General features: G+C 42.1%; 2 protein-coding genes across 2 annotated transcripts; both read right to left on the bottom strand.

Moving 5' to 3' along the window:
* Window positions 1-976: 976 nt before the first annotated feature.
* Window positions 977-14,864, bottom strand: LOC129456841 (protein lava lamp-like). The gene is made up of 2 exons (XM_055227285.1): window positions 14,440-14,864; window positions 977-13,198 (listed from the first exon to the last, which is right to left on the bottom strand). The coding sequence occupies exon 2, from the start codon at window positions 13,054-13,056 to the stop codon at window positions 1,678-1,680; it is 11,379 nt and encodes a 3,792-aa protein (XP_055083260.1). The 5' UTR covers window positions 13,057-13,198; window positions 14,440-14,864; the 3' UTR covers window positions 977-1,677.
* A 3,296-nt stretch (window positions 14,865-18,160) lies between these two features.
* drgx (dorsal root ganglia homeobox) lies at window positions 18,161-22,254 on the bottom strand. Its single transcript, XM_033980053.2, has 6 exons — window positions 22,184-22,254; window positions 21,476-21,576; window positions 21,018-21,119; window positions 19,407-19,579; window positions 18,679-18,788; window positions 18,161-18,534 (listed from the first exon to the last, which is right to left on the bottom strand). Exons 1-6 carry the CDS (start codon window positions 22,239-22,241, stop codon window positions 18,161-18,163), a joined length of 918 nt encoding a protein of 305 aa, XP_033835944.1. The 5' UTR covers window positions 22,242-22,254.
* Between the last annotated feature and the right edge of the window lie 998 nt (window positions 22,255-23,252).

Raw genomic sequence — 23,252 nt, 5'->3', positions numbered from 1 at the left:
TTCTAGAGATCGTGTGTATCATGGGCATGGTGATGACAGGAGCCAGGTAGACAGGTAAGAAGTACATTGGTAAGTTATTAATTTACAATCAGTTAGATATAATGAATATTAGAGAAAAACATAGCCTAAGTTTTAAACACACATGCAAAAAGTCACAGTGGGGTTTGAATGAGGACATGAATTAGCCTTAGCCTTCATGTAACTAGTCCCTCCAGATTGCGTAAAGAAGCATTTTTTCATGCAAGCATTTGGTTGAAATTAAATATCCAAATCAAGCTTCAGTGTGCATCAAGATTCGAGTCACTTACAGTATTAGTCCACTACTGCTGATGCTTTGGACTGAGATGTGAAATCCAAATGGTCAGCTCAACTGTGGTAACAAAATTGCTGGTAAATTGAACATACCATATGAGTAGTCTGACCAGATGTCCCTGTTAACCCGAGACTGTCCCGGTTTTGAGCCATTTGTCCCATGTCTCAGCAGATTTATCCAAAACCATTGATTTCCCCCAGTTTTATACATGAAATGTCTGAGGTGTCCCCATTTTTGACCAATTTGATCCACACCAACAGTAAAAAAGGCAATACGTTGTTAAATGTGTTTGTACAGAAAACTGCTTGAAAATCTCCAGTGGGCAAAAAAGTTGCAATGACAGATGTATTTCATGCTATAAACTGATTCACGAGTCGAGTCGAGAATGGACGGAGTGCTTAATAATGTTCTTAATTACACTTTTCACAAGTTCATTATTACAAACCACCCCAACCCAGTGTGTCCCAGTTTTTAATTCTGAAAATCCTGTCACCCTACACATTGGCTATAGGGCATGAAAGAAATTACATGCTTCTGTCAATTTATTCATACATTCTAAACAATATGTCTACTTTGCTAATTTGATGGATACTTTATACAAGGGTCTAGTTTTTTCACAACTGATTATAATGGTGAAGCAATGACATCACGCACATTTGATAACCTACTTGTTTTTATTAATAATTTCCAAAGCATATTTTTTACACTGAGCTTAAGTGATCATAGTGTGTTTTTTTTAAATTACATTTTACACAGCAACACAGACTTGAAACCCCGAAATTAACTAAGAAATAAATAGTTCGAAAAAAAAAAAAAATCACATCATTCTTGTCTTATATCCAAACAGTGCTTCATACCATCTCCAAACTTCTTTTTTGTTGGACACTCTTTAAAATGCCATGCAGATCAAAAATAAGTACATTTGTGTATCAGTATAGCTTTCAATATGGGCATTGCACTCACATACAACCTGCAACAGAATACAATAAAGTGTTAGCGTAGCTTCTCAACATTCATAAGTCAAATGGAATGATATTTTTTTCAATAACAATAAACGGCTTAATCAACTCAAAAGCAGCAGCATTAAATACAACACACCAATTCAATTTTTATCTAAACCATTTCACAGGTTCGGTTCACAATGTAAAATCTCATAATATCTGATGGATTATTCGGGCAGCGTACAGTTTCTGAAGGATACGGAAAATCCACATGTGGAGTTTTGTTTTAGATGGTGATAGGTCCAGTAATATCAGCACCTGCATTTGCACGTCTTAACAGCAAATTCTTCCTTCCAGCTCAATTTAAAAATATTGTCCCTTTAAAAATAATCACATGGACACAACTTATAGTAAAGTCTCCTCTCACCAGTCAGACACCTCCATAAAATCTTCCAGTTCACTCATACTAATAATATCACGTGATCCATATCTTGAGTTTACTAATTGGCTGTCACCTTCTTTGATTGCCCCTTGAGATCCCTGTGTGTTGTAAACTGCATGGTGTGTTTTGTCCACTTTATTAACTGTATCCATATAAGGGGTCTTATCTGGGCTATAGCTAGTTTCAGGGCCTCCGTGTCGGTGGGCCATGCTTGATCTGATTGGTTGTTGGTCCTGAATGACAGTTGCTGGTGTCATCGACTGGCCAGAGGAGGTGGCAGCGGACTGGTAGCCTTTGGAGTTGCCAGAATAACCTTGATATTGTGCATTGCTTGAAGTATTCGGTTGTAGCTTGGCATGTAATTTAGGTTTCATGTGAGATTGTGGGTAGCCTTGTAGGGGTTGTCTTTGGGTGGCATTTCTATTAGACTCACGTACGTTCAACTGAACATATTTCCCTGTTTCTGGGTCAAAGAAAGTTTTTGTTTTTACCTCAACCGGCACGTCTACGACATAATACTGACCAGAGCCTATATCTTGCATCACTCTTCTCTGTGTGTAGGGTTGTGAAAAGCCAGATTCAACTTGGTATTGTGTGACTGGTTTGGGAGTATGATGGTGAGTGGGAGAAGAGGGCACTTGAGGAATCGACCTTGGGGCAGCAGAGGTGGAAAAGGAGCCAGAATTTTGTGATGAAGACACTGGAGTAGAAGTATGTGGGGATGAATTGGGAAGTGAGATAGGCCCGGTAGCATGTGGAGCGGTATGCACAGAACGCTGGTGAGAGGGTTCTGAGTGTGACAATGACACACTTGATCCAGCAGGTGGAGCGCGCGCTATGGAAATTGGAGCTGTAAAATGAGGAGAGGCCACAACATCAGAGTTGGCAACTTCTGACATGGAAGCCTCATATGAGTCCTCTGTCACATCTTTGGCCAATTCCTTTTTTGATCTCCGCGTAGCCAGTCTTTTAGCTCGCCGCAAAGCCTTTTCACTCTTAGGAGGAACTGCAGGAGGTTTTCCAAATGAGCGCGATACATCACTGCTAAAACTGCATGCTGACTCAGGTCTATCTGAGTCGTACAATGCCCTTATATCTGCAAGGTCAGTTGCATTGGTGGCAAAACTCTCCACGTCCTCAGACATATTGCTGATGATGGAGCGTGAGTCTTCTTCATCTAGCGCAAGGCTTCTTCTTGAAAATGGCCTGTACTGTGGGAGAGGGGTAGAAGGAGTTCTGCACCTTAGTGTGTCTTGATCACCTTCATTTTTCTCGCATACTCTTTCCATTGGCGAACCAACCCTGAATTCTTCCCCAAAACTTTTATGGAAACGTGGTTTGATGGACTTGGTGAGAGAAGATCCTCGGAGTGTGTTGTCTTTAACTTTGAACATGGAGGGTTTGGTTCCAAATGCTGGGGAGGCTGTGGTGGAGCGGGATTGAGAGGTGGCTGGAGATGCAGAAGCGTGTGGCCTGCTGATATCATCAACTGTGTCAGGTCCATTTGCGTTGCTTCTCTTTTGGGGAGGTGAGGGTTTCTCTGCTTCTGCCGAGGTCAAGGAGTAATATTGGAGAGCTTCTTTATCAGATGCATTTTTCTGCTCCTCCATTTCAGCTGTTTCCTCCTGATTTACTGCTGGTCTTGCTCTGATTTCTGTCTGATTCTGGGGTAGGTCCTGGCTTCTGAAGTGTCTTGTATCTTTCCCTGCGTGTGTTCGATTTTGCTCAGAGCTTTGCTGTCGCCTTGTCATTTCCTCTTCAAGTTCAACTTCCCTCTCCTCCTCAATCTGTCTTCTGATTCGTTCCTCCCTAATATAGGCCAGCTGCTTCTCTTCCTCCTCTTGTCGAGTTCGCCTTTGTTCTTTCCTCCTCCGTTCTTCTATAGCAGCTTTTTGCCTCTGATCCTCTAATTCAGCCTTTTTCTTTTGCTCCTCAATCTTTGCAGCTTTTCTCAGCTGCTCCTTGTGAGCTTCTATTCGTTGCTGTTCTTCAAGAGCTGCTCTCCTTTCTTCCTCTATTATAGCTGCTTTTTTCCGCTGCTGCTCCTCCTCAGCTATCTTTCTGAGCTGTTCTTCATGAGCTGCTTGTCTTCTCATTTCTTCAATCTGAGCTAGTTTTCTCTGTTCTTCTATTACAGCTTTTCGCTTTTGTTCCTCTAAAGCCGCCCTTCTCTTTAGCTCTTCAGTCTCAGCAGCCTTTCTCAGCTGTTCCTCGTGGGCTTCTTGTCTTCTCTTTTCTTCAATTTGAGCGATTTTTCTCTTTTCTTCCATTGCTGCTTTTCGCTTCTGATCCTCTAATTTAGCTTTTCTTTGTTGCTCCTCCTGCAGAGCTGCAATTCTCTTACGCTCCTCAATCTCAGCAGCCTTTCTCAGCTCCTCCTCGTGAGCTGCTTGCCTTCTCATTTCTTCAATTTGAGCTATTTTTCGCTGTTCTTCTAGAGCTTCTTTTCTTCGCTGCTCCTCCTCAGCCATCTTATTTTTTCTCAGTTGTTCCTCTAGAGCAGCTCTTCTCTGCTCTTCTTTCAACGCAGCTTGTCTTTGTTGTTCTTCAATAGCAGCTCTTTTCTTCTGTTCCTCAAGGACGGCAGCTTTCCTTTGCTGTTCTTCCTCCGCCATCTTCCTCTGCAGTTCCTTTTGAGCAGCTCTTCTTTGCTGTTCCTCTAGTGCAGCTTTTTGCTTCTGTTCTTCCAGAGCAGCTTGTTTTTGTTGCTCTTCGTATGCAAGCTTTCTCTGTTGTTCTTCAATTGCAGCTCTTTTCTTCTGTTCCTCAATGACGGCAGCTTTCCTTTGCTGTTCTTCCTCTGCCATCTTCCTCTGCAGTTCCTTTTGAGCAGCTCTTCTTTGCTGTTCCTCTAGAGCAGCTTTTTGCTTCTGTTCTTCTAGAGCAGCTTGTTTTTGTTGCTCTTCGTATGCAAGCTTTCTCTGTTGTTCTTCAATTGCAGCTCTTTTCTTCTGTTCCTCAATGACGGCAGCTTTCCTTTGCTGTTCTTCCTCTGCCATCTTCCTCTGCAGTTCCTTTTGAGCAGCTCTTCTTTGCTGTTCCTCTAGAGCAGCTTTTTGCTTCTGTTCTTCTAGAGCAGCTTGTTTTTGTTGCTCTTCGTATGCAAGCTTTCTCTGTTGTTCTTGAATAGCAGCTCTTTTCTTCTGTTCCTCAATTATGGCAGCTTTCCTTTGCTGTTCCTCCTCTGCCATCTTCCTCTGCTGTTCCTTTTGAGCAGCTCTTCTTTGCTGTTCTTCTATAGCAGCTTTTTGCTTCTGTTCCTCCAGGGCAGCTTGTTTTTGTTGCTCTTCGTATGCAAGCTTTCTTTGTTGTTCTTCAATAGCAGCTCTTTTCTTCTGTTCCTCAATGATGGCAGCTTTCCTTTGCTGTTCTTCCTCTGCCATCTTTCTCTGCAGTTCCTTTTGAGCAGCTCTTCTTTGCTGTTCTTCTAGAGCAGCTTTTTGCTTCTGTTCTTCCAGGGCAGCTTGTTTCTGTTGCTCTTCGTATGCAAGCTTTCTCTGTTGTTCTTCAATAGCAGCTCTTTTCTTCTGTTCCTCGATTATTGCAGCTTTCCTTTGCTGTTCTTCCTCTGCTATCTTTCTGAGCTGTTCAGTTTCAGCTGCTCTTCTTTGCTGTTCCTCTAGAGCAGCTTTTTGTGTCTGTTCTTCCAGAGCAGCTCTTCTTTGCTGTTCTTCAAGAGCAGCCTTTTGCTTCTTTTCTTCCTGAGCAGCTTGTGCCATCTTTCTTTGTTGTTCTTCAATTGCAGCTCTTTTCTTCTGTTCCTCAATGATAGCAGCTTTCCTTTGCTGTTCTTCCTCTGCCATTTTTCTGCGCTGTTCCTCCTGAGCTTTTCTTTGCAGCTCTTCCTGTACGAGCCTTCTCTGTTGTTCTTCAATAGCTGCTTTTTTCTTCTGTTCCTCAATTATTGCTGCTTGTCTTTGCTGCTCTTCCTCCGCCATCTTCCTCTGCTGTTCCTTTTGAGCTGCTCTTCGTTGCTCTTCTTCCAGAGCAGCTTTTCTTTGCCGCTGTTCCTGTGCGAGCCTTCTCTGTTGTTCTTCAATAGCGGCTTTTTTCTTCTGTTCCTCGATTATTGCTGCTTGTCTTTGCTGTTCTTCTAGCAACATTCTTCTTTTTTCCTCTTCCATCTGAGCAGCCTTTCTCAGTTTTTCCTCTAAAATGGCCTTTTTCTGTTCCTCTGCTTTTCTTTGCTGCTCTTCATTGGCTCTTCTGGTCTGTTCTTCAAGGGCATCCTTTCTCAGCTGCTCCTCTTTAGCAGCTTGTCTTCTTTGTTCTTCAATTTGAGCCACCTTTTTGTGTTGTTCCTCTAGAGCAGCCCTTTTCTGATGTTCCTCCACAATGTCTTTCTTCTTCTGTTCCTCTGCATTTCTTAGTTGTTCTTCAGTGTTAGATTCTTTATGGTGGTCAAGAACATTCTGAGCATCCATTTTCCTTTCTGTATTTGAAGCCGTTTCCTCCATGTGTCTCTCTGCCTCTCGTTGTTTCTTGCGTCTTTCCCGGATCTGTGTCACGATGGCCTCTCTCTCGAGGGCTCGCTGCTCTTCTTCTCTCTGAGCAGCTCTCTTCTCTTCTTCAGCTTGTTTCGCTCTGCTCTTCTCCAGCATATCCTTAATTTTATCCTCTGCATTTTTCTCCTTGTTATTTGTTTTGCCTTTTGGTGTTTGGTCCATTGAACTTGGTTTACTTTCTTGTATCTTTTGTACGTCCGCATTTTCTTTGGCTTCCAGTTTAAACATTCCAGTCCTTTGGTGTTGTTTATCTGTGATGGGAAACACAACAGGAGTAGGTTCTTTGCTCACTTTAACTTGAGTACTTGACTGATTTTGTAAACTTTTCTCTTTCACAGGATCCTCTTGTGAGTCCATCGTAAACACTGGACGTCTGCTATGGCGGCTCTGAATAAGCGGAAAAAAGCCTTCCTTTTTATTTGGGGGCTGTTCCTGGAGAGTGTCTTCATCATCTTTAGAAACAATCACTTTAAGTCTAGCATAGTCCGCAAGGGCTGATATCTCAGGTATTGGGACTTTTGGTTTTGGTTTGGCTTCAGCCTTGCTATCATTATTATCTGGGAGTGTTACAAAACCTCTTTGTCTGCCCTTTGCCATGGGATGTTTTCTAGTGTGATGCAAATGGCCAACTCCTGGTTTCTCTATTTCTTTATTACTTTTATCATTTGGACTATTGTCTATTTGTTTTGAAGTTTTAATATTCAGATCTTGCCTGATTGCTGAACTAGGTTGGTTTGGCAGAGATCTTGGTTGTTCCGATTCCTGTGCGACAGCTTCTGAACTTTGTCCCATGCTTGTGCTGTTATTCTGTGGTCCAGTATCTCTTTTGTCAACCTGGAAGTAACCCTCTTCCATTGGAGGCTTATGGGTTTCAACCTCATTTGTAGTCTTTTCATTTTCACTACGTTCTCTGGTTGTATTACTTAGATTTGACTGGTTAGAGTTTTTCAGTAATTGGGCTTGCTTTTTAACACTGGATAACACTTTTTGCACATCATCATTTGAAGGAACACTTCTCTGGATGTTGCTTTGAGTTTCTTTCTCAGTAAAAGAGCTATTTGAAGCAGTTCTTTGTGGAGCTTTGTTCACCTCTTCAGTTACTGCTGGCACAACTCGAATAGCGATGCTGTCAATATGCAGGATATCTTCTTGTGTATTATCATTGCTTGTTGTAGATACAGATATGACTCTTTTCATTTCTGTTGTGGGCAGCTCTTCAGGTATTGTTCTTATGCCAGTAATCTCTTTTTGACCTTTGATGCCAGTGGTCTCCAGGGCTGCATTAGGAGGTTTGTTTGCACAGACTTTAGTTTCTTCTGCCATTATGCCCTGTTTGTTGGCAAGGGCTTGCGTTTCAGCCAGCACTTTATTTTTAGCTGGTACTGTAACCGTTGGGGGCACAACTTTTTCAGCCAGGTGGTCAGGGAGTAGTGTTTCGCTTTGGGGTCTCTCATTTGGAAAAGAGCTTTCCTGTTGGGGAGTTTTCTTAGTAGTGCTGTCAGTAAAATTTGTGTGTGTCGTTGAGTGAGTTTCTGGCATTTTTTCAAAATGCTTTGTTTCAGTATAATCCTGATCATTTACTCTGACTTTTTCAGAAAGTCTTGTGATGTTTGTTTCTGGGCCATGTTTAACTTCTTGGTCTTTGTTTTGCTCTGAAGGATTTCTTTCTCTCACTGTCACCATTATTCCCATGATTGATAAAGAGTTGTCTTGCACAGAGATTTCATTTTGGAGTTGAAGAGAGGGTGCTGTGTTTTCAAGATCAACTCTATCTCCTTTACGCAGATGATCTTGTTTTATTGATTTGTCCTCATTTTGTGGCTTAATTTTCTTGTCACCTGTGGGAGAACCACATTTTTTATCCTTTTGCACTGTGTGATTCTCTGTCATTTTAAATGACATTGTACTTGTACGTAACTCTGTATTTGTTACTGTCTCCACTCTTTCTTTTATATTCTCATTGTTTTGCATATGTTTCTGTGGAATCTCTCCTGGCTGACCAGCGTCTGCTTGTCTTGTGTCGCCATCCACTGACCGTTCTTGTTTTTTGCAGACTTCCTGTGATGGTGGCTTCTGTCGTATGCTCGCATTCTGGCCTATTCCCAAAGACTTTGTGGGATTTTTAAGTCCATCTTTATTGGCGAAACCTTCTTTGATTGCAGATATTTCTTTTTCAGCATGAGCCTTGATCTTTGATGTCAGAATCTCTTGTTTTGTTTGAGCCTTTTCTTTATGGGTCAGGCCTTTGGTTGATGTTTCTTTACTTGAACCTGTTTTGTGATCAGTTGACTTTGTCTTTCTTTCTATAGGGACCTGTTTTGTATCTTTTTGTTGAGAAATGTCATATTTCTCTACTTTCTCAACAGGAACAGGAACAGGGTCATTCAGCTTGCATGCATCATTTTTAAGAATGACCTCTTTAGCTGCAGGATCAGGCAAATCACTTTGTGACATTTTGCATTTGCTGTCAATAAGTTGTTTTGCATCCTCTCTCGGTTGAGGTGCATCTGATTTTACCACTTTATCAATTGGAGCATCTTCTTTGTTTAAAACATATTCACTAGTGTTCTCTCCATGAGCTGGCTCATTACTGGCAATAGATAATTTAAAATCTTTAGATGATTCACTATAAACATATTGACTTCCTGTGGTGTCATCATACAAATTCTTAATTTTTTCATTGTGATCTTTTGCATCAGATATTACTTCACTGTTTGTCTTTTTATCCTGGTTTGTGTCCACCCTGTGTTCTATTGGTTTGTCTTTGCCAGGTATTGTTGACTGTTCATTGACATTGTCTTCGGTGGAAGTTTTGTTTCTGTCGGTGGCTTGGCTATAACCATATTTTTCTCTTATGTGTTCAAAGTCATCTGCTCCTCTGTCAGTGAGGTCTACACTTGTGACTGGTGGCTCTTTGAACAATGTATGAGCAGTGTCATTTTCTTGCTCAGTATGTTCATCTTCATCTTTCTCAACTTTCTGCTCTCCCTTCATCTGTTCCTTTATTTTGGCCAACTCCGCTTTGGTTTTAGCTAATTCAGTCTTGGCCTGCTCTACTTTATCTGGTTCATGTGTTGCTGGCTGTTGAGGTTCAGATTTAGATACACTTTCTACATCATTTACATTTATTGCGTCCTCTTTGGGTATTTGTTGCGTTTTTGCATGTTCCTCACATACGAGATTATCAGTAACTTTAATGTCCTCAGTAAATTTAACTTCTAATTCTTCTTGTGATTTTTCTACCTCAGTTTCGGGTGTTTTATCTTTAACATCAATAATTTCTGTGTCTTTATTTTCTTCTGGCTTTGTATTAGCCTGGCTCTCCATTATCAGCTCTGTTACAGCTTGTTTGGCTTCATTCCTGTCTTCCTCTATCACTCTATCAACATGCTCTGCCCCTACTTGCGTCTCTGTGGCCTGTTCAGTTGTGACCCTCTCCTTACGACTGGGCTCAGGTTTAACTTGCTCTATTCTGGCCTCCTCGCTACTCGCTGCCAGTTCACATTTTATGGGCTCCTCTTTTAGCCCCTCGGTGTTAGCATGTTGCACTATGTGCTGCAGCTTCTCTGGCTCGGGTCTCTGGGGCTCACTCTCTATCATGCATTCCTGTCTGTCTATCGCCTCCAGTATTTTAGTGTGGTCTGAATTTGAGTTTTCTCCTCGTAACTGTTTTATCATTTCTTCAGCTGTGGGGAGGTCTGCATCTCGTGCACTTCTGTACTTTGTAAATACTTCTTTTTCCAGATGTTCTTTGTGTTGCTGTGAATTCAACTCTGACCTGCCTTTTATTTCGTTTATCTCAGCTTTATGCACATTCAACTTATTCTGTTGCAAAAAGACCTGTTCATTTGTGGCCTTGTTTCTTTTTGAAATATCCTCTACTTGTTCTTGTTCTGTTTTCTTCTCCTGTTTGCTATTTTCAATGTGTCTAATCTCTTTCAACTGCAGGCCTTTCATCTTATTCTCTTTTATGGCCTCGTCATTTCTTTGACCTAATTCCTCTGTGGATATAGGCATTCCTGCTTGACTAGAAACAATGCTTTGCTTTTTAGAGTCCTGATCATAATATTTATGATTGTCTCGAGGAGCATCATTTTCTTTCATTTTGATTTCCTTATTGAACTCATGGGCCGATGGAGGAGCATAAATATCTCTATATGTTCCAGGCTGCTGTTGTGTATTATATCCAGCATTACCTGTATTTGCCACATGAGGTGGGGCTTGCTGTACCATCTGATTTGAAACATTTGCCGTCCCATGTGGTCTTGTGCCATAATTTTCCATTACCATTTGTTCATAATTGTAGTTTTGGACATTTTCCTGTGCATTTGTTCTTGAATAAGCATTTATATTTTGATAATTTTGTGTTGAGGGAATTCCTGGCTTCTGTATTTGCAGGCTATTGGTCTGCCCCCACGTGTCTTGGGAATAAACATTATTATAATCATATTTGTTCTCTTTTAGTTGATTATATCTGTCCAGCCCTGTATATTCCCCACTTGCTGCTTCATTAAATTGCTGCGTGTTATTATCTTTACTTACATAGTCTCTGCTCTGGACGACTGCACCAAACCTCTGCACTTCTGGGTTCTGTTCAAGCTGGTTTACATAACTCCCTCCTCCTTTATCACTCAGACTTTGCTTATATGGAGCAAAAGATGATATATTTTCATAAGGATTTTGTCCATTAGGCAGCTGAGTGTTTGCGTAATACTCCTGTGTATATCCAGTGAACCCGGGATGAGGTGCCACTTCACCTTGCATCTGCGCTCTATAGTATTCACCGGAGTTTTGTCCTGAATAGAGCTGTTGGGAATTATGTGTATTTTGAGGAAATTGTGAGAACTGGATATTCTGCTGCATCCCCGGACTATGAGCCTGGTATCCATATTGACCCACATCTAACCTGTTTCCTCTGTCTTCCATAGGATTTACAAATTTGTATTGAGAATTTTGCATGTGTTGGGAATTCTGATGCATTCCTGGACTGCGGACCTGGTATCCGTATTGTGGAACATTCAACTTGTTGGTATTGTTTTCTCCAGGATTTACAAAGTCTGGTTGAGAATTCTGGGGCATTCCTGAATTATAGGCTGGGTATCCATATTGCGGAACATTTAACTTACCCATGTCTACGGGAATTTCATAACCAGGTTGAGAGTTCTGTGTGTGCATTCCTGGACTATGTGCCTGGTATCCATACTGTGGAACATTTAATCTGTTACCTCTGTTATCATCTGTCAAATTCAAAAGTTCATTAGTAGAAAATTCAGGAACGTCTATAATAAAGTCTTTTGGTTCCTGCTTGTATTTCTCCTGTGCATCTTGGCCTTTAAATGCGTTAGGACTGTAAGTCGCCTTGACCCTCTTCCTGTTATCTTTTAGATTGTAAAGGAGGCTGGCAGCTCTTGACTTGTAGCTGGACATTTTGACGTCTGGAGTTGCCCCTCTACTTTCTGCCCTGACAGGTGCGTGCTCTACTGGTTGTGGTGAAGCTGAACGCTGCTGCAATAATTGTTGTGGTACGGGAGGCACATAAGCTGATGATTTTTGTAACTGATATGGAGCTACATAAGGATTAGAACTCATAATATTAGGCACCATTGGATCATATGTATTTAAATAATCATTGTTATAAAACCCATCTTGACTCTGAGTCTCTATATTGTGTTCTGCCATCATCTTGATTTTTTGTTGGAGGGATTTCACAGAGCTGATTGTGTCTCGCACCCGCCTGGACATCTCACTGGAGGGGGAGGCAGTGGAGGGCCGTTGCGGTGGTAGCCGGTTAGCTCCCACGCTCTGAGTGCGCTTCCTGTATTGTCCTGTGAGCTCCGACTCACACCGTTTCTCCACTGCGGAAGCTCTGTGCATCATTGTAGAAGCAGAGGTTGAACGTTGAGAATTCATGGGAATAGCGGGGGCAAATGTGTTCCTGTGACACCCTTGAGAAAACATAGAGGGATGCTGTTGTGGCTGTAATGAGAGTTCTTTGTACATAGGCGTCTCGTACCATTTCTGAAACTCCGAACAGGGCATAAAGCCGGAGACCTGGCCTCCGTGGAAGGGAAACCTGTTTTGGTCCCTCCAAACTCTGAACGGACTAAACTCGCTGTGAATGAAGAAGTTAGAGTTGACCTGTGTGGACAGACTGTGGGAAGATCTCATAAAAGAGGAGGCAGAGTTCATCTGGGAAATGGCTGCCACCTGTGAGGAGTAATAGTCTGTGTTTTGGGAGGAGAATATTCCAGCGGAGGGGAAATATCCTGCGTTCATATTTTGAGGATAAGATGAGAACTCGGACAGCTCCCCCTCGATACTCATCAGTGCAGACTTATCCCAGCTTGTCTCGTCATTATACACAGCCTCGTCCCCCTGTCCCTCTGAGTTAAAGGCCCTGATTAAAGAGGAGACTCGTGAGTGGCTGCGGCGCTGCTGCGAGTTCACCTCTGTCATTCCGTTGCTGAACAGGGACAGTTCTCTTGGGGGGTACGCCTGCTGAGGGGGCTCCGGTGCCCCCTTCTCCCCATAGACCCCCCACTGCTGGCCCTTGTGAATCTCTGCTCCATACGTTCCTCTGTATATCCAGTCCTGTCCATACTGTTGCACTCGCAGGCTAAAGCTCTCGTGTGCAGTCCTCTTCAGCTCCTGTCTGCCTGTGTCCTTCTGTGTACAGGGTGAAGCGCTCAGGTCGGCGTCGTTGTACACGGCCTCATCTCCAATGCACAGGCTCCTAAAGGCCCTGTCTGTCAGACTGCTCACCTCACGGTCTGTTTCTGTGTCACTGTACCCACCATCGTTGTGTTTGCGATGGCCACTCTTCCGACTGGAGCGTCGCTTCTCCACTGTCGCCATGACGCAGCTTCTCTGGAGCACAGAGCTCTGGCCTCAGACCTGGTCATTCAGACCCACGTGTCTGAGGGAGGTCAGTCCTGGGATCAAGCTTCCGGCATTGTGGCCCTCTCCTCAGTCCTTACAGTAGGGGTGCATTTGGGTTCTAGAAAACAGAGAAACGATTGTTACGTATTATTCTAGATGTAATATAAACATAGCTGTAGATGTGTTTGTGTTTTCTGACACATGCATATTGCACTGCAGTAAAGCTTATAATGACGACATAACCTATAAACATGACGCTCCTTATGTGGGAGTGGACCACTTTTAGAGATCCCTTCTTTCTGTATTAAGCCTGAATGTACATGATGCAGTTTTGAGAACAGCCTGTAATCCCTTCTCTCATTCACTGTGACCTTCATCATGTTGTGGATAAAACCAAACTGTTGCTAGGCTCAGTGAAGACAGCCTCACGTGAGTTATTTTGAGTGCAGAGGATGCACCAGGGCAATCTTAGATGGCCACTCACAAACACACATGTCCTCTACAACAGCTCAACAGCAAAAACCTGATTCATGCATTTCACATGTGGATTTGTGTGTTTTGTTGAGCCAACTTTGATACAGAGAGCATTTGAGAGAGCATTTGTGTACGGCCTGGATCATGTTAAAATACAACTCTTAAAATGAGGACCTGAAATTGTATGATTTCATCATCAAATAAAAAATGTTGCAGTTTTAAGTCATAAGGTAATGTCACAGTTATGTCCTGGTTACATTCCCTGCAGCTGCTGACACTTAGTCCAGAATATCCAGTGATTTATTAATACCTTCTGACCTGGAGGCCATTCACCTCATTTGTAAAAATTTGACAGTCAAACTTGAATCTTCAAAATTATGTTGATTTGATCACAGTGACAGGCTATAAAGTAAAACCAATGTTACTTTACAATGTCATGAGAAATTATTTTTAATCTGCATTACGTCTGCAGATTTTTGATTAAATACTTTGACTTACTAAGTCTGTGCTGCCTAAAATATTTAACACCTTTTATGTGCTGGTGCAGTATTAGGAGTAAACATTCAGGCCTCTTTACACCAAGCTAATTCCTGGACTGTTAAACACCTTTTGATTTCTCTTCAATCCTGCATGTGACAAGTTTATTTTTGTCCAGTGATGCTAAAACATGACACCAAATAGGACTTGGTTCTCAGCGTCTATCACCAAAACCTGAGAAACCAGCTATTCTACCAGTCTAAATCATGAATAAATCTAATTTAATACCTCACATTACAAGTGACAAGTTACTAATATGTTCAACTTTGAAAACAGCCCTTTTAGCTTAAAACTAGAATTACATCTATCTAGAAAAACATGCACAGTACTTTGACAGTTCTAACTTACATTCCAACTGAGAAATCCATGTAAACCAAACCCCAACAGTACAATCCGTCTTCTTTGAGTCTTGACCGGTCCGAGCAATAATGCAATAATGGAAAAACCTCAGTATAGTCCTGAATCCACTGTTTGAGCATTTGACCGATGCAGGGACTTGGGACCAGGGATCAGGGACAGAAATAGAGAAGTTGTCCCAGAGCGAGCGGTCCACCATACAGGCCAGAATGAGTGTGCGACTAGCATGTGTGCCTCTGTGAGATCCTGGGGTGTCAGGTGTCCAACAGATGAAACAAACAGCTTTACAACAAACTATTTTTAAATCCAAACCGAGTTAACCATGTTGACAGTTACGCATGGGAGACTAACTGTCAGCAATATTACAGATTGAAGTTGGAGAAATGTTTTGAGGAATAAAATGCTTTGAGATGTGTGAAAGGGGTAGGGTGTTAGGGGGTGCTTTTGGGGCTGCAGAGTTCATAAATTATTCAGTTTCCCCCCACTAAAGTCCTTCCCACAGCACAGTATAATAACAACAAGTGGCCAATGGTCTCTGATTGGTAGTAGGGAAAAGTTCTCAAATTGTGGGTGTTTTAAAGATGAGAAAAGATAACTTAATAGATCTCACAGTGAAGAAATTTGCCATAAAATAGTCTTTAAAACAGTATACATAGCAATCTGCTTTTAAGAAATAAAATCTAATTATAAAATGCACATAGTTTGTCCTAGTCTAGATACAGTTTACATAAAAAATATTGACATTATCTTGGTTTATTTAAATTTTAGTGAGGAAAAGCGTTTTTAATTTTTTGATTGTTCTGGTTTGGTCAAGACACATGTAATGTAAATGTTAAACTAAAACTACTCTTACATGATTTATTTATATATATGTGTGTGTTTCATTCTTATACTCACAGACTTCTGTCATAGCCTAACACTGCAGAAAAGGCCAAAAAGCAGAGGGGGTGTTGACCTCTCGCCGTCGCCCCTCCTGTCGTCCCTCCCCTGTCCCAGGCCACTGTTGCTATAATAAGAGATTGTTGGAGCAGATAGGGTGCTGGCGGGTGCAGGACTAGTCTGGCTGAATGATGGACACACGCACATGCAGCTAATGGAGACACACAACTCTACACTGTCCACACACAGATGGAAAAAAGCTCACACTGTCCGAGGAATCACTTTTCTTGAATCATCTCTCACTCATCTTTCTCTCTATCACAGCCATCTCTAAGTAAATCTATGTTTAACATCCTTGATTGATATTTTTGCCCTCAAACTATACTTACCTTTTATAGTTTTTAAAATTAATAATATCTGATGGAAAAAATATTATGTTAGGTCACTACTTTACATTAACAGTCAATGTGAATGGACAAACCACTGTGATTTTACATGATGCTCTTAGTGGTGAGTGGCACTTTCTGGCTCACCTAGCCCCCCTTGTGGACAAACAGAATATATGCCATTAGTTGTGATATTTAATTTGAGGAACATTGTTTTGTTTGTCTTTCAAATAGATGGGCTGCATTCTCTTGTTTGTGTTGTGAGTGGAGAACACAAGAAAATTTGGTTGCATAAAATATATTTTGTGGTTTGCACTTGTTTTTCATTCATAAATGTTACTGAATGATTCTAAATGACAGTGCTATTGATCAGTTCTGTGCATGTGTAAAAGCAGTGATGATATTGTGTCTTTTAGAGTGTGAATGCTGTGGTTTGGCTAAAGCCTGTCCATAAAGTGTACAAACTAAAGAAGCCCAGGGCCGCCTCAGTCACAGCACGGCTGTGTATCTTGTCTATTTTGTTTGTGCTGCCTCTGAATGGGTGAATGTGCGCTCCGGCCCCTGTTTCAGGACATATTTCCCCACATCGCTGCAAAAATATTTCATTACTGCAACAAAAGAAGCCCATTAACTGCACTGTAAGAACAGAGTTCAACTGCTGTCCCCCGTATTCACCATGTTTGTCTGCTTTTCTGGCTGCTCTCCAGCTAATTTGATATAACAATGCTCCACAAAACTGCCTCAGGACTTTTTTTAGGTGACAGAAAATTATCAATGATGCCACATGCACAGCTGAATGTCAACACCAACTTGACTTGTTTATGAAATATTAAAGCCGTGAATTATGGGCAGCATGCAGAACTTAATGATGATCGGAGTCATTATAACTTCAGCTTCTTTTGTTTTGGCTAATGATTAAATTCCACGACTACTGTATTCAATTTTGAGGAGATTGAATGTGTTTTCTGCATCTTTTGTGCGACTTGGCAGCGTTTGCTTGTCCATAATGGTACATTTTTGGAACAGGAGACAATTTGTATAGGGATATTACGTTATCATTAGCTGCCATGTCATAAGGCTTAACATCTTTACACCGGGCCTCTTTCATGCATTGAAACACACATTATGATATTATAGCAGATGATGTATTTGTTATTTTGGGACACACAATCACACAATAGGACACCTGGATTATAATTGGGCTAAATAATTCATTGAAGGAAGATTATAAATGATTTGTTGGGGGTACATTTTCAAACTTTTTACTGACAAAATGTTTATATGTGTACTGCATTTGAGTAAAAAAACAAGATATAAAAGTGTTTTTTTCCCCCCCCTTTTTTGTTTATTTTTAAGGATGCTTCGAAGATGAGCTTGTTGTGTACGGGAGGATGCTGAATTTTGGACGACTTTACATGACATTACCCTCCTCTGTGTCACTAGGGTGTTTCCTCATCAATTATTGATCCACTACTTCATGGTAATACATAATTTCCTCTCAATTATTTATGATAATGTGCGTGTAGTTTACTTAATTGCATTATTGACTATCAAAAGTAATTTCCTGAAAATCCTCAAGGACGCAAATTGAATCAAGCCCAAATACTACCCCTAGCCTTTGTGAGTGGAGCGGCTAACGATCTGACCAGCTGGAGACTATGAATTTTGAAAATTGCTTATTTAAATTCAAATATTGATTAAATTAATATATTTAAATTAAAATGTTTTGAATTAACATTAATAGTGTTACAGTTTAAAGGAGCTATAAGTGTGTTTTAAGGAAAATAAATGGGGTAAAAGTCACACAATTGGCCCAGTCTCTGCGTTTAGAGGAAGCTGATAAATAATGTATCAGAACAGATGGCTGAAGCGAGAGGCAACAGGAGAGGAACATGAGCGGCTACATCTTTAATTGTTTTAAAGAACGTGTCACAACAGGACTGGTGTGCCCCTGTCTGCCGGCGCCATGCTAACAGAGGAGAAATATACACCAATCTGTCACAACACATCAACTACTGCACACCAGAGCCATTAAAGTGCACTCCATAACAGACTAGAGCTGATGCCATAAGCACAATGTTACTGTACATATAGTCAATAAATAATCAGTGTCCTGCATTTAGCTGTATACAGTTACATGCAATAATATTCACAATGAACTGCTGTCTTCAGTGAAAACAAACAGTGATTCACATTATCAAATGGATGCGTCTTAATCAGTCCTTCAAACGGGTGAATAAGAGTGCATAAAATACTGCAGATCCAAAACACGCTTGTGCTTTTGTGGGACATAGCCCCAGATATTTCTCACAAACAATTTAAATTCATTGTTAAATAAACATTTGAGTCCATAAATACAGTACATCCACTTCAGAAATCTTTTTCCAGTAGTTTCCTCAAGTCCTTCTATTGTGCTTTGATTTTCAGAAACAAATCGTCACAGTTCTTCACTTCTTTTCCAGAGCGTCTTTGGAGCAGTGGCCATGTTTGTCTGCATGGCTGCCCAAAACTTGCACCTTAGACACTGGACTGGCACTGGAGCTGTCCGGGCCTCTCCCCACACTGCTGGGCACCTCTATGGGGGGTCCCACAGCGGGCCGGGGCAGAGAGGACGCCGCTACACCTGCTCCGGACAGGACCCCGGCCCCATGGCCCACGCCGGACCCCAGCAGGTTAGCGGACTGCAGCACGGCCTCGGAGTGCTCCCGAGCCTTCATCCTCAGAGCGGCTACACTGGCGGTGCGGTTACCCTGGCAACCGTAGGGCGGTAGAAAGGACAAGCCCATTGGGTCCGGTACACAGCAGGAGCACAGTCCGTTACCTGTAAGTAAACATTAAAAACAAACTTGGTTCAGAACTTTAACAAACCTCTGCTACTGCTACATTCACGTTATTACACATACATTTTGCCTTTAAATGCCCTCATAGACATAAATAAGAATACGCTCAAACACTGAAGAATTACCTTTTAATGTGGCGACCTGAGACAGAGCCTGGGCGTATGTGGCTGAATTGAGAAGTGTTCCCGGGATACATGATGGGAAGAACGGACCGGGACCCACCGTCCTGTTGATACTGCACAAATAACAATAAAAACCAAATCACATTTAATAAGACAACACACACTGTAAAATGTAACTGTCTTGTGTTTACAATATTCTGAAGGAGTGATTCTTAAACTTTGCGCACCAAGTACCACCTAAAAAAAATATTTTGCCTTCCGAGTACCACCAAACCTAAACCAGATCTGACCCAGGACTCTTCTAGGTCTAAACTGGAGCTAAACCAGGTCTAAAATCAGACTAAACACTCGCTGTACTATTGATAAACAAGAACGAACCCAAAAGAGGGCAAAAATGTACATTAAATTGACTTTAAATTCAGCAAATATCTGACAAATCTGTATACTGTGTGAAAGCTTACGCACCACAGTTTGAGAACCACTGGTCTAAAAAGTTTGCTAAATGATCTTCTTAAATTGTCAGTGCTCAAGTTAGTAGAATAACACCACAGTCACACTTGTTGGCCAACCACAGTTTTAAACAAATAGACTTTAGAAGACTTTTTTCTGACCTGAAGATCTTGTTTTGTCCCACATTATTGAGAACTAAATTCATCCATTAATCTGATTTGCATTTTAAAGTGAAAAACACAAAGTCGCACAGTGGTTGTCCTATTCGTGTTCCTACTGACCTCTGTTGCATCTCCAGCGGCTCCTTCTGCTTCCGGGCCTGGTCCACGGGGGACTGGGAGTTGATACTGCGGGATGGAGGAGAGCCCTCACTCAGAGACTCTTTGCCCCCTTCAGGGTCTGCTCCCCCTCGCTCTGTCTTCCTCCACTTTGCTCTGCGGTTTTGAAACCAAACCTGCGATCAGGAGAAACAAAAATATCAAATTGAATTAATTGTGTCTTGTTAGTGATGTCAAACCTGTGGGCTTAGATTGTGACAGAGCAATTTCCCCATATTATCCTGAAAACTAACTAGGCAATGAGAAGAGAATGTAAAGCCAAGTTGTGGTATCTTAATCAAATGAAGGTCACTGCCTATAACTACATTTAATTGAGCAATTTTTCATTATCATATTTTAATGACTTCCCAGTGACAGTTGTGCAGCGCGGGCTATGATGAAGTCGTTTATTTCCCTATTTAGTGATTGTTTGACAACATCAGATTCGATTAGGACCGGCTTCTTGTGGGCATTAATCATGATGTGTGTGAATGGAGAGCGGAATTGTGCCGCTCGTGCGCTGCGCTATTGTGGCAGAGGTACAAATGATGTCAACAGCGAAACAAAACCATGTGCATTCAGCATAAAGAAAAGACAACATTTTGGTGGCAGGACAACAATACCAGCCATGGACTTATCTCACCCTTGCACCTTCCAGCAAGAAGTCGCGCCCCCCCAGCCCCCCCACCCATACGCACGCTGCTCTGAATGGGCTATAATTGCTCCATTAATCTCAATTTGCTGTGCTCTTAATGCGGGGGAGGCCCATTGACACTTTACAAAAAGGGGGGCACAACACTACAACAGAAAGGAAATTTATTTTCTAATAATAATGTAAGTTTAATATCCCTGCATACTGCTGTGGATTCATGTTCAGATTTAATAATAGGAATGTGGTAATCGGATTACGAGGGGAATAATTTGTTTACAATCCCTAATTTACAGCGCTGGATTCCATTATCAAGCCCGCCATTGGGTTTAAGCAATAGTAAGATGACCCTGGGGAACAAAAGGCAAACTATTATATTTCTCACAATTAGATCTGCTCGCACAACAAAACCCAAAAGCAAATCTGGAATGCAGGAAATTACATACAGGACACATAACTTAATTACATCTGGCCAAGTTTATAAACGCGCGCGTGTGCAGGGCAACAGCAGAATATAAATTGGCAAATTTAAGGTACAGTATATGTGGGCTGTGTTCTGCTATAGGCTGAGTGCGTTCAACTCCAGATTTGTCTCATTTTTCCTGTTTTGGGGACATGATGTATTCCTACCTTTGAGACGCGGACAAATTAGTGAGGAACATTATCGCTGCTTAATTATGAATGACCGATTAATCAAGCTAATCTAATATTCACCATTATGTTGATGTTATTAAAGTGTATCGCCAGAATGACAGAGTGTCTTAATTTACCCTCTGTCTAGCACGTGGACACACGTGTCTGGGACGCACAGTGCGCCTCTGCGCCTCTGCACTCCATCCCTGTTACCTGCTCTCTGGCCCTGTTACCTGCACTCTGGCCCTGTTACCTGCACTCTGGCCTTGTTACCTGCACTCTGGCCTTGTTACCTGCACTCTGGCCTCGGTCAGGTTGATCTTCATGGCCAGCTCCTCACGCGTGAACACGTCCGGGTAATGTGTCTGCGCGAACACGGCCTCCAGAGCCTCAAGCTGCAAGTACAACAAAACATTCTTCAAAAACGCACCTGCAAATGGTTAATCTATTCCACGTTTACTGTTCCTGCAGAGCAGAGTGCAGAGCACTGCTGCTCTGAGGTCATTTAGGTATAACCTAAAGTAAATAAAATATTCGACCCTTTTGCAAAACGGCTGTGGAAATATGTTTCTACTTCAAAAGTAAAAAGGTTATCAGGCCATTCTGTCTGTCTGAGATAGTTGAGGGTAGGCCTGCTGCTATTTCACTTTTAACTGGATCTTAGGCCTTTAAATAGGATAATCTCTATAACTGAGTTGTTCAGAGTTGTAATCTCTTTTATACATTTTCTTTTGCTTCTTTCGTAACTTACCTGTTGCAGAGTAAATGTAGTTCTGTTTCTACGCTGTTTTCTGCGCAAAAATCCATCATCAAAGTCTGTCGGTGGGTGGTTTCCAAAGCCACTTGAATTTACTACAACAACAAAAAATATATAAATATATATAGTGTTATTCGTGTAGCCTACAGGTTACTTTTTAGATTATAAGACATGTGCGAATTAAAACAAAAATCGCTCGAGGGTGCTCCCTCTTATCTGGCACAGTTGGACTGAAGCGTGGTAACTTATCTTTGAAATTAGACACACACTCTGTGAGTCCAAGGAAAGTGTGGCTAAATAGGAGCTGTGACTTTGGACATGTGTGTGAGCTGGCCGGGACCACCAGCCCCAGCGCCCCGTGCAGCCCCCGCGCCCTCGGGCAGTGTGTGAGTCAGTAAACACACAGTCACACGTGAAATGACTGTAGAAGATGCGCTGATTTTCTAATTAATTAAGACTGATTGGAGTCATATTTAGGCATTAAATAAATTATCAAAGTATTTTTATTTGTCCTTTACTTTTAAATATTTTATATAGAGAGTGAGAGATGGAGTGAAATTAAATTGCCTTGGCAAGCGTACAAAAACAAGACATAAAAATAAGGCCTTTCCATTTCCGTGAAAGCGTAAAATTTACAATTTCTATGTCTATGTCTTAATTTTTTAAGTGAACAAACATTAAGAATAAAAAGATTGCTCTTACTCGTGTTAGTGCGGCAGCATTCTCCGTCCAGCTGCGGCGGACAGTGGAAGTAGAACATCCTGACGCGTGGAAAAGTTTGAGCAAGAGCTTCAGAGCGCGCGGTGCCAAAGAAGAGCGCGCGGTGCCAAAGAAGAGCGCGCTAAAGACGTCAGGTTCAGTGGAGGACTCAAGTTGAAGTGTTACTCCTGACTGTCGTCCCACACACCGCGGGTGTGAGAGAGCAGGATGGGAGGATGCTGTTGATGTGGAGCGGATGCTGCACTTCTTCCTCTCACTGCGCGCGCGCGCGTTTGTGTATGGGAGGGTCCACAGCCTTACCCCCTCACGCGCACCCCCACACACACAGGCGGATGTCACTCTCTCTGGGGTGTCCAGATGTCTCCATAACTGTATAACTGTCTACACAGTGTTAAGGCTTTCAGCGAGCGTGAAACCATCTCATGCCTAATTGGTCATAATAGGATTATCAGGGCTTTGTCTCACCCCGAACCCTCGGCCAGTGCTTGTGCGCGAGAGTCGGAAAGACAGAGGAAGGAGAAGTGCACCCGGGTGGCGGGCGGCTGCTCTACTTCAGCTTTGGTACAACAATATTCATCACAAGTGATTGTTATTCCAGAGTCAGGCATATTCCCTGACCATAAACACACGCGCTAGGCCGGTGCACTTTTTATTTGGTTCTTTCATATATTAAAAAAAGCTAGATGACTTCTTTTGGGTTTTAGATTGACTGTCGGGCGCGTTAATGGCTCGTCAGGGTGCGTTAGGGCTCCGCTTTACAGGAGCTTGCGTATGTAGAACACTCACAAGGCCAAATTTTTGATTTTGTTCACAGCAAGGGGTCCCGCGATTTATTTCGCTTCCTCAGATAAATGATGTGCTACGGGACCCTTTCAATTAGTTTTAAAGCGCATCTGGGACGACAGAGCGCAGACGCCATGCGTCTCTAAGGTGAAGGCAAAATGAGGCTGCGAGAAGCTGCTGAAATTTAGAAGAGGAGTGTGGGATTGGACTAAACCACATAAAGTGCAGAAAATCCCTTCTAATGGCGCGTAATTGGTTCTGTAATATC

The sequence above is a fragment of the Periophthalmus magnuspinnatus genome, chromosome 15, assembly GCF_009829125.3.
Source record: "Periophthalmus magnuspinnatus isolate fPerMag1 chromosome 15, fPerMag1.2.pri, whole genome shotgun sequence".
NCBI classification, from domain to species: domain Eukaryota; kingdom Metazoa; phylum Chordata; class Actinopteri; order Gobiiformes; family Gobiidae; genus Periophthalmus; species Periophthalmus magnuspinnatus.
Note: the sequence above shows the minus strand (reverse complement) of the source record. Positions and strands in the feature narration are given on the sequence as shown.

Excerpts from the sequence above, each read along its gene's own strand:
- LOC129456841 (XM_055227285.1), bottom strand. The coding sequence starts at position 13,056 with ATGGCGACAGTGGAGAAGCGACGCTCCAGTCGGAAGAGTGGCCATCGC.
- drgx (XM_033980053.2), bottom strand. The coding sequence starts at position 22,241 with ATGTTCTACTTCCACTGTCCGCCGCAGCTGGACGGAGAATGCTGCCGC. Across the intron at positions 18,789-19,406 it reads CCGCTGGAGATGCAACAGAG|TATCAACAGGACGGTGGGTC; the intron begins GTCAGTAGGAAC and ends TTATTTGTGCAG. Across the intron at positions 18,535-18,678 it reads TCAGGTCGCCACATTAAAAG|GTAACGGACTGTGCTCCTGC; the intron begins GTAATTCTTCAG and ends GTTTACTTACAG.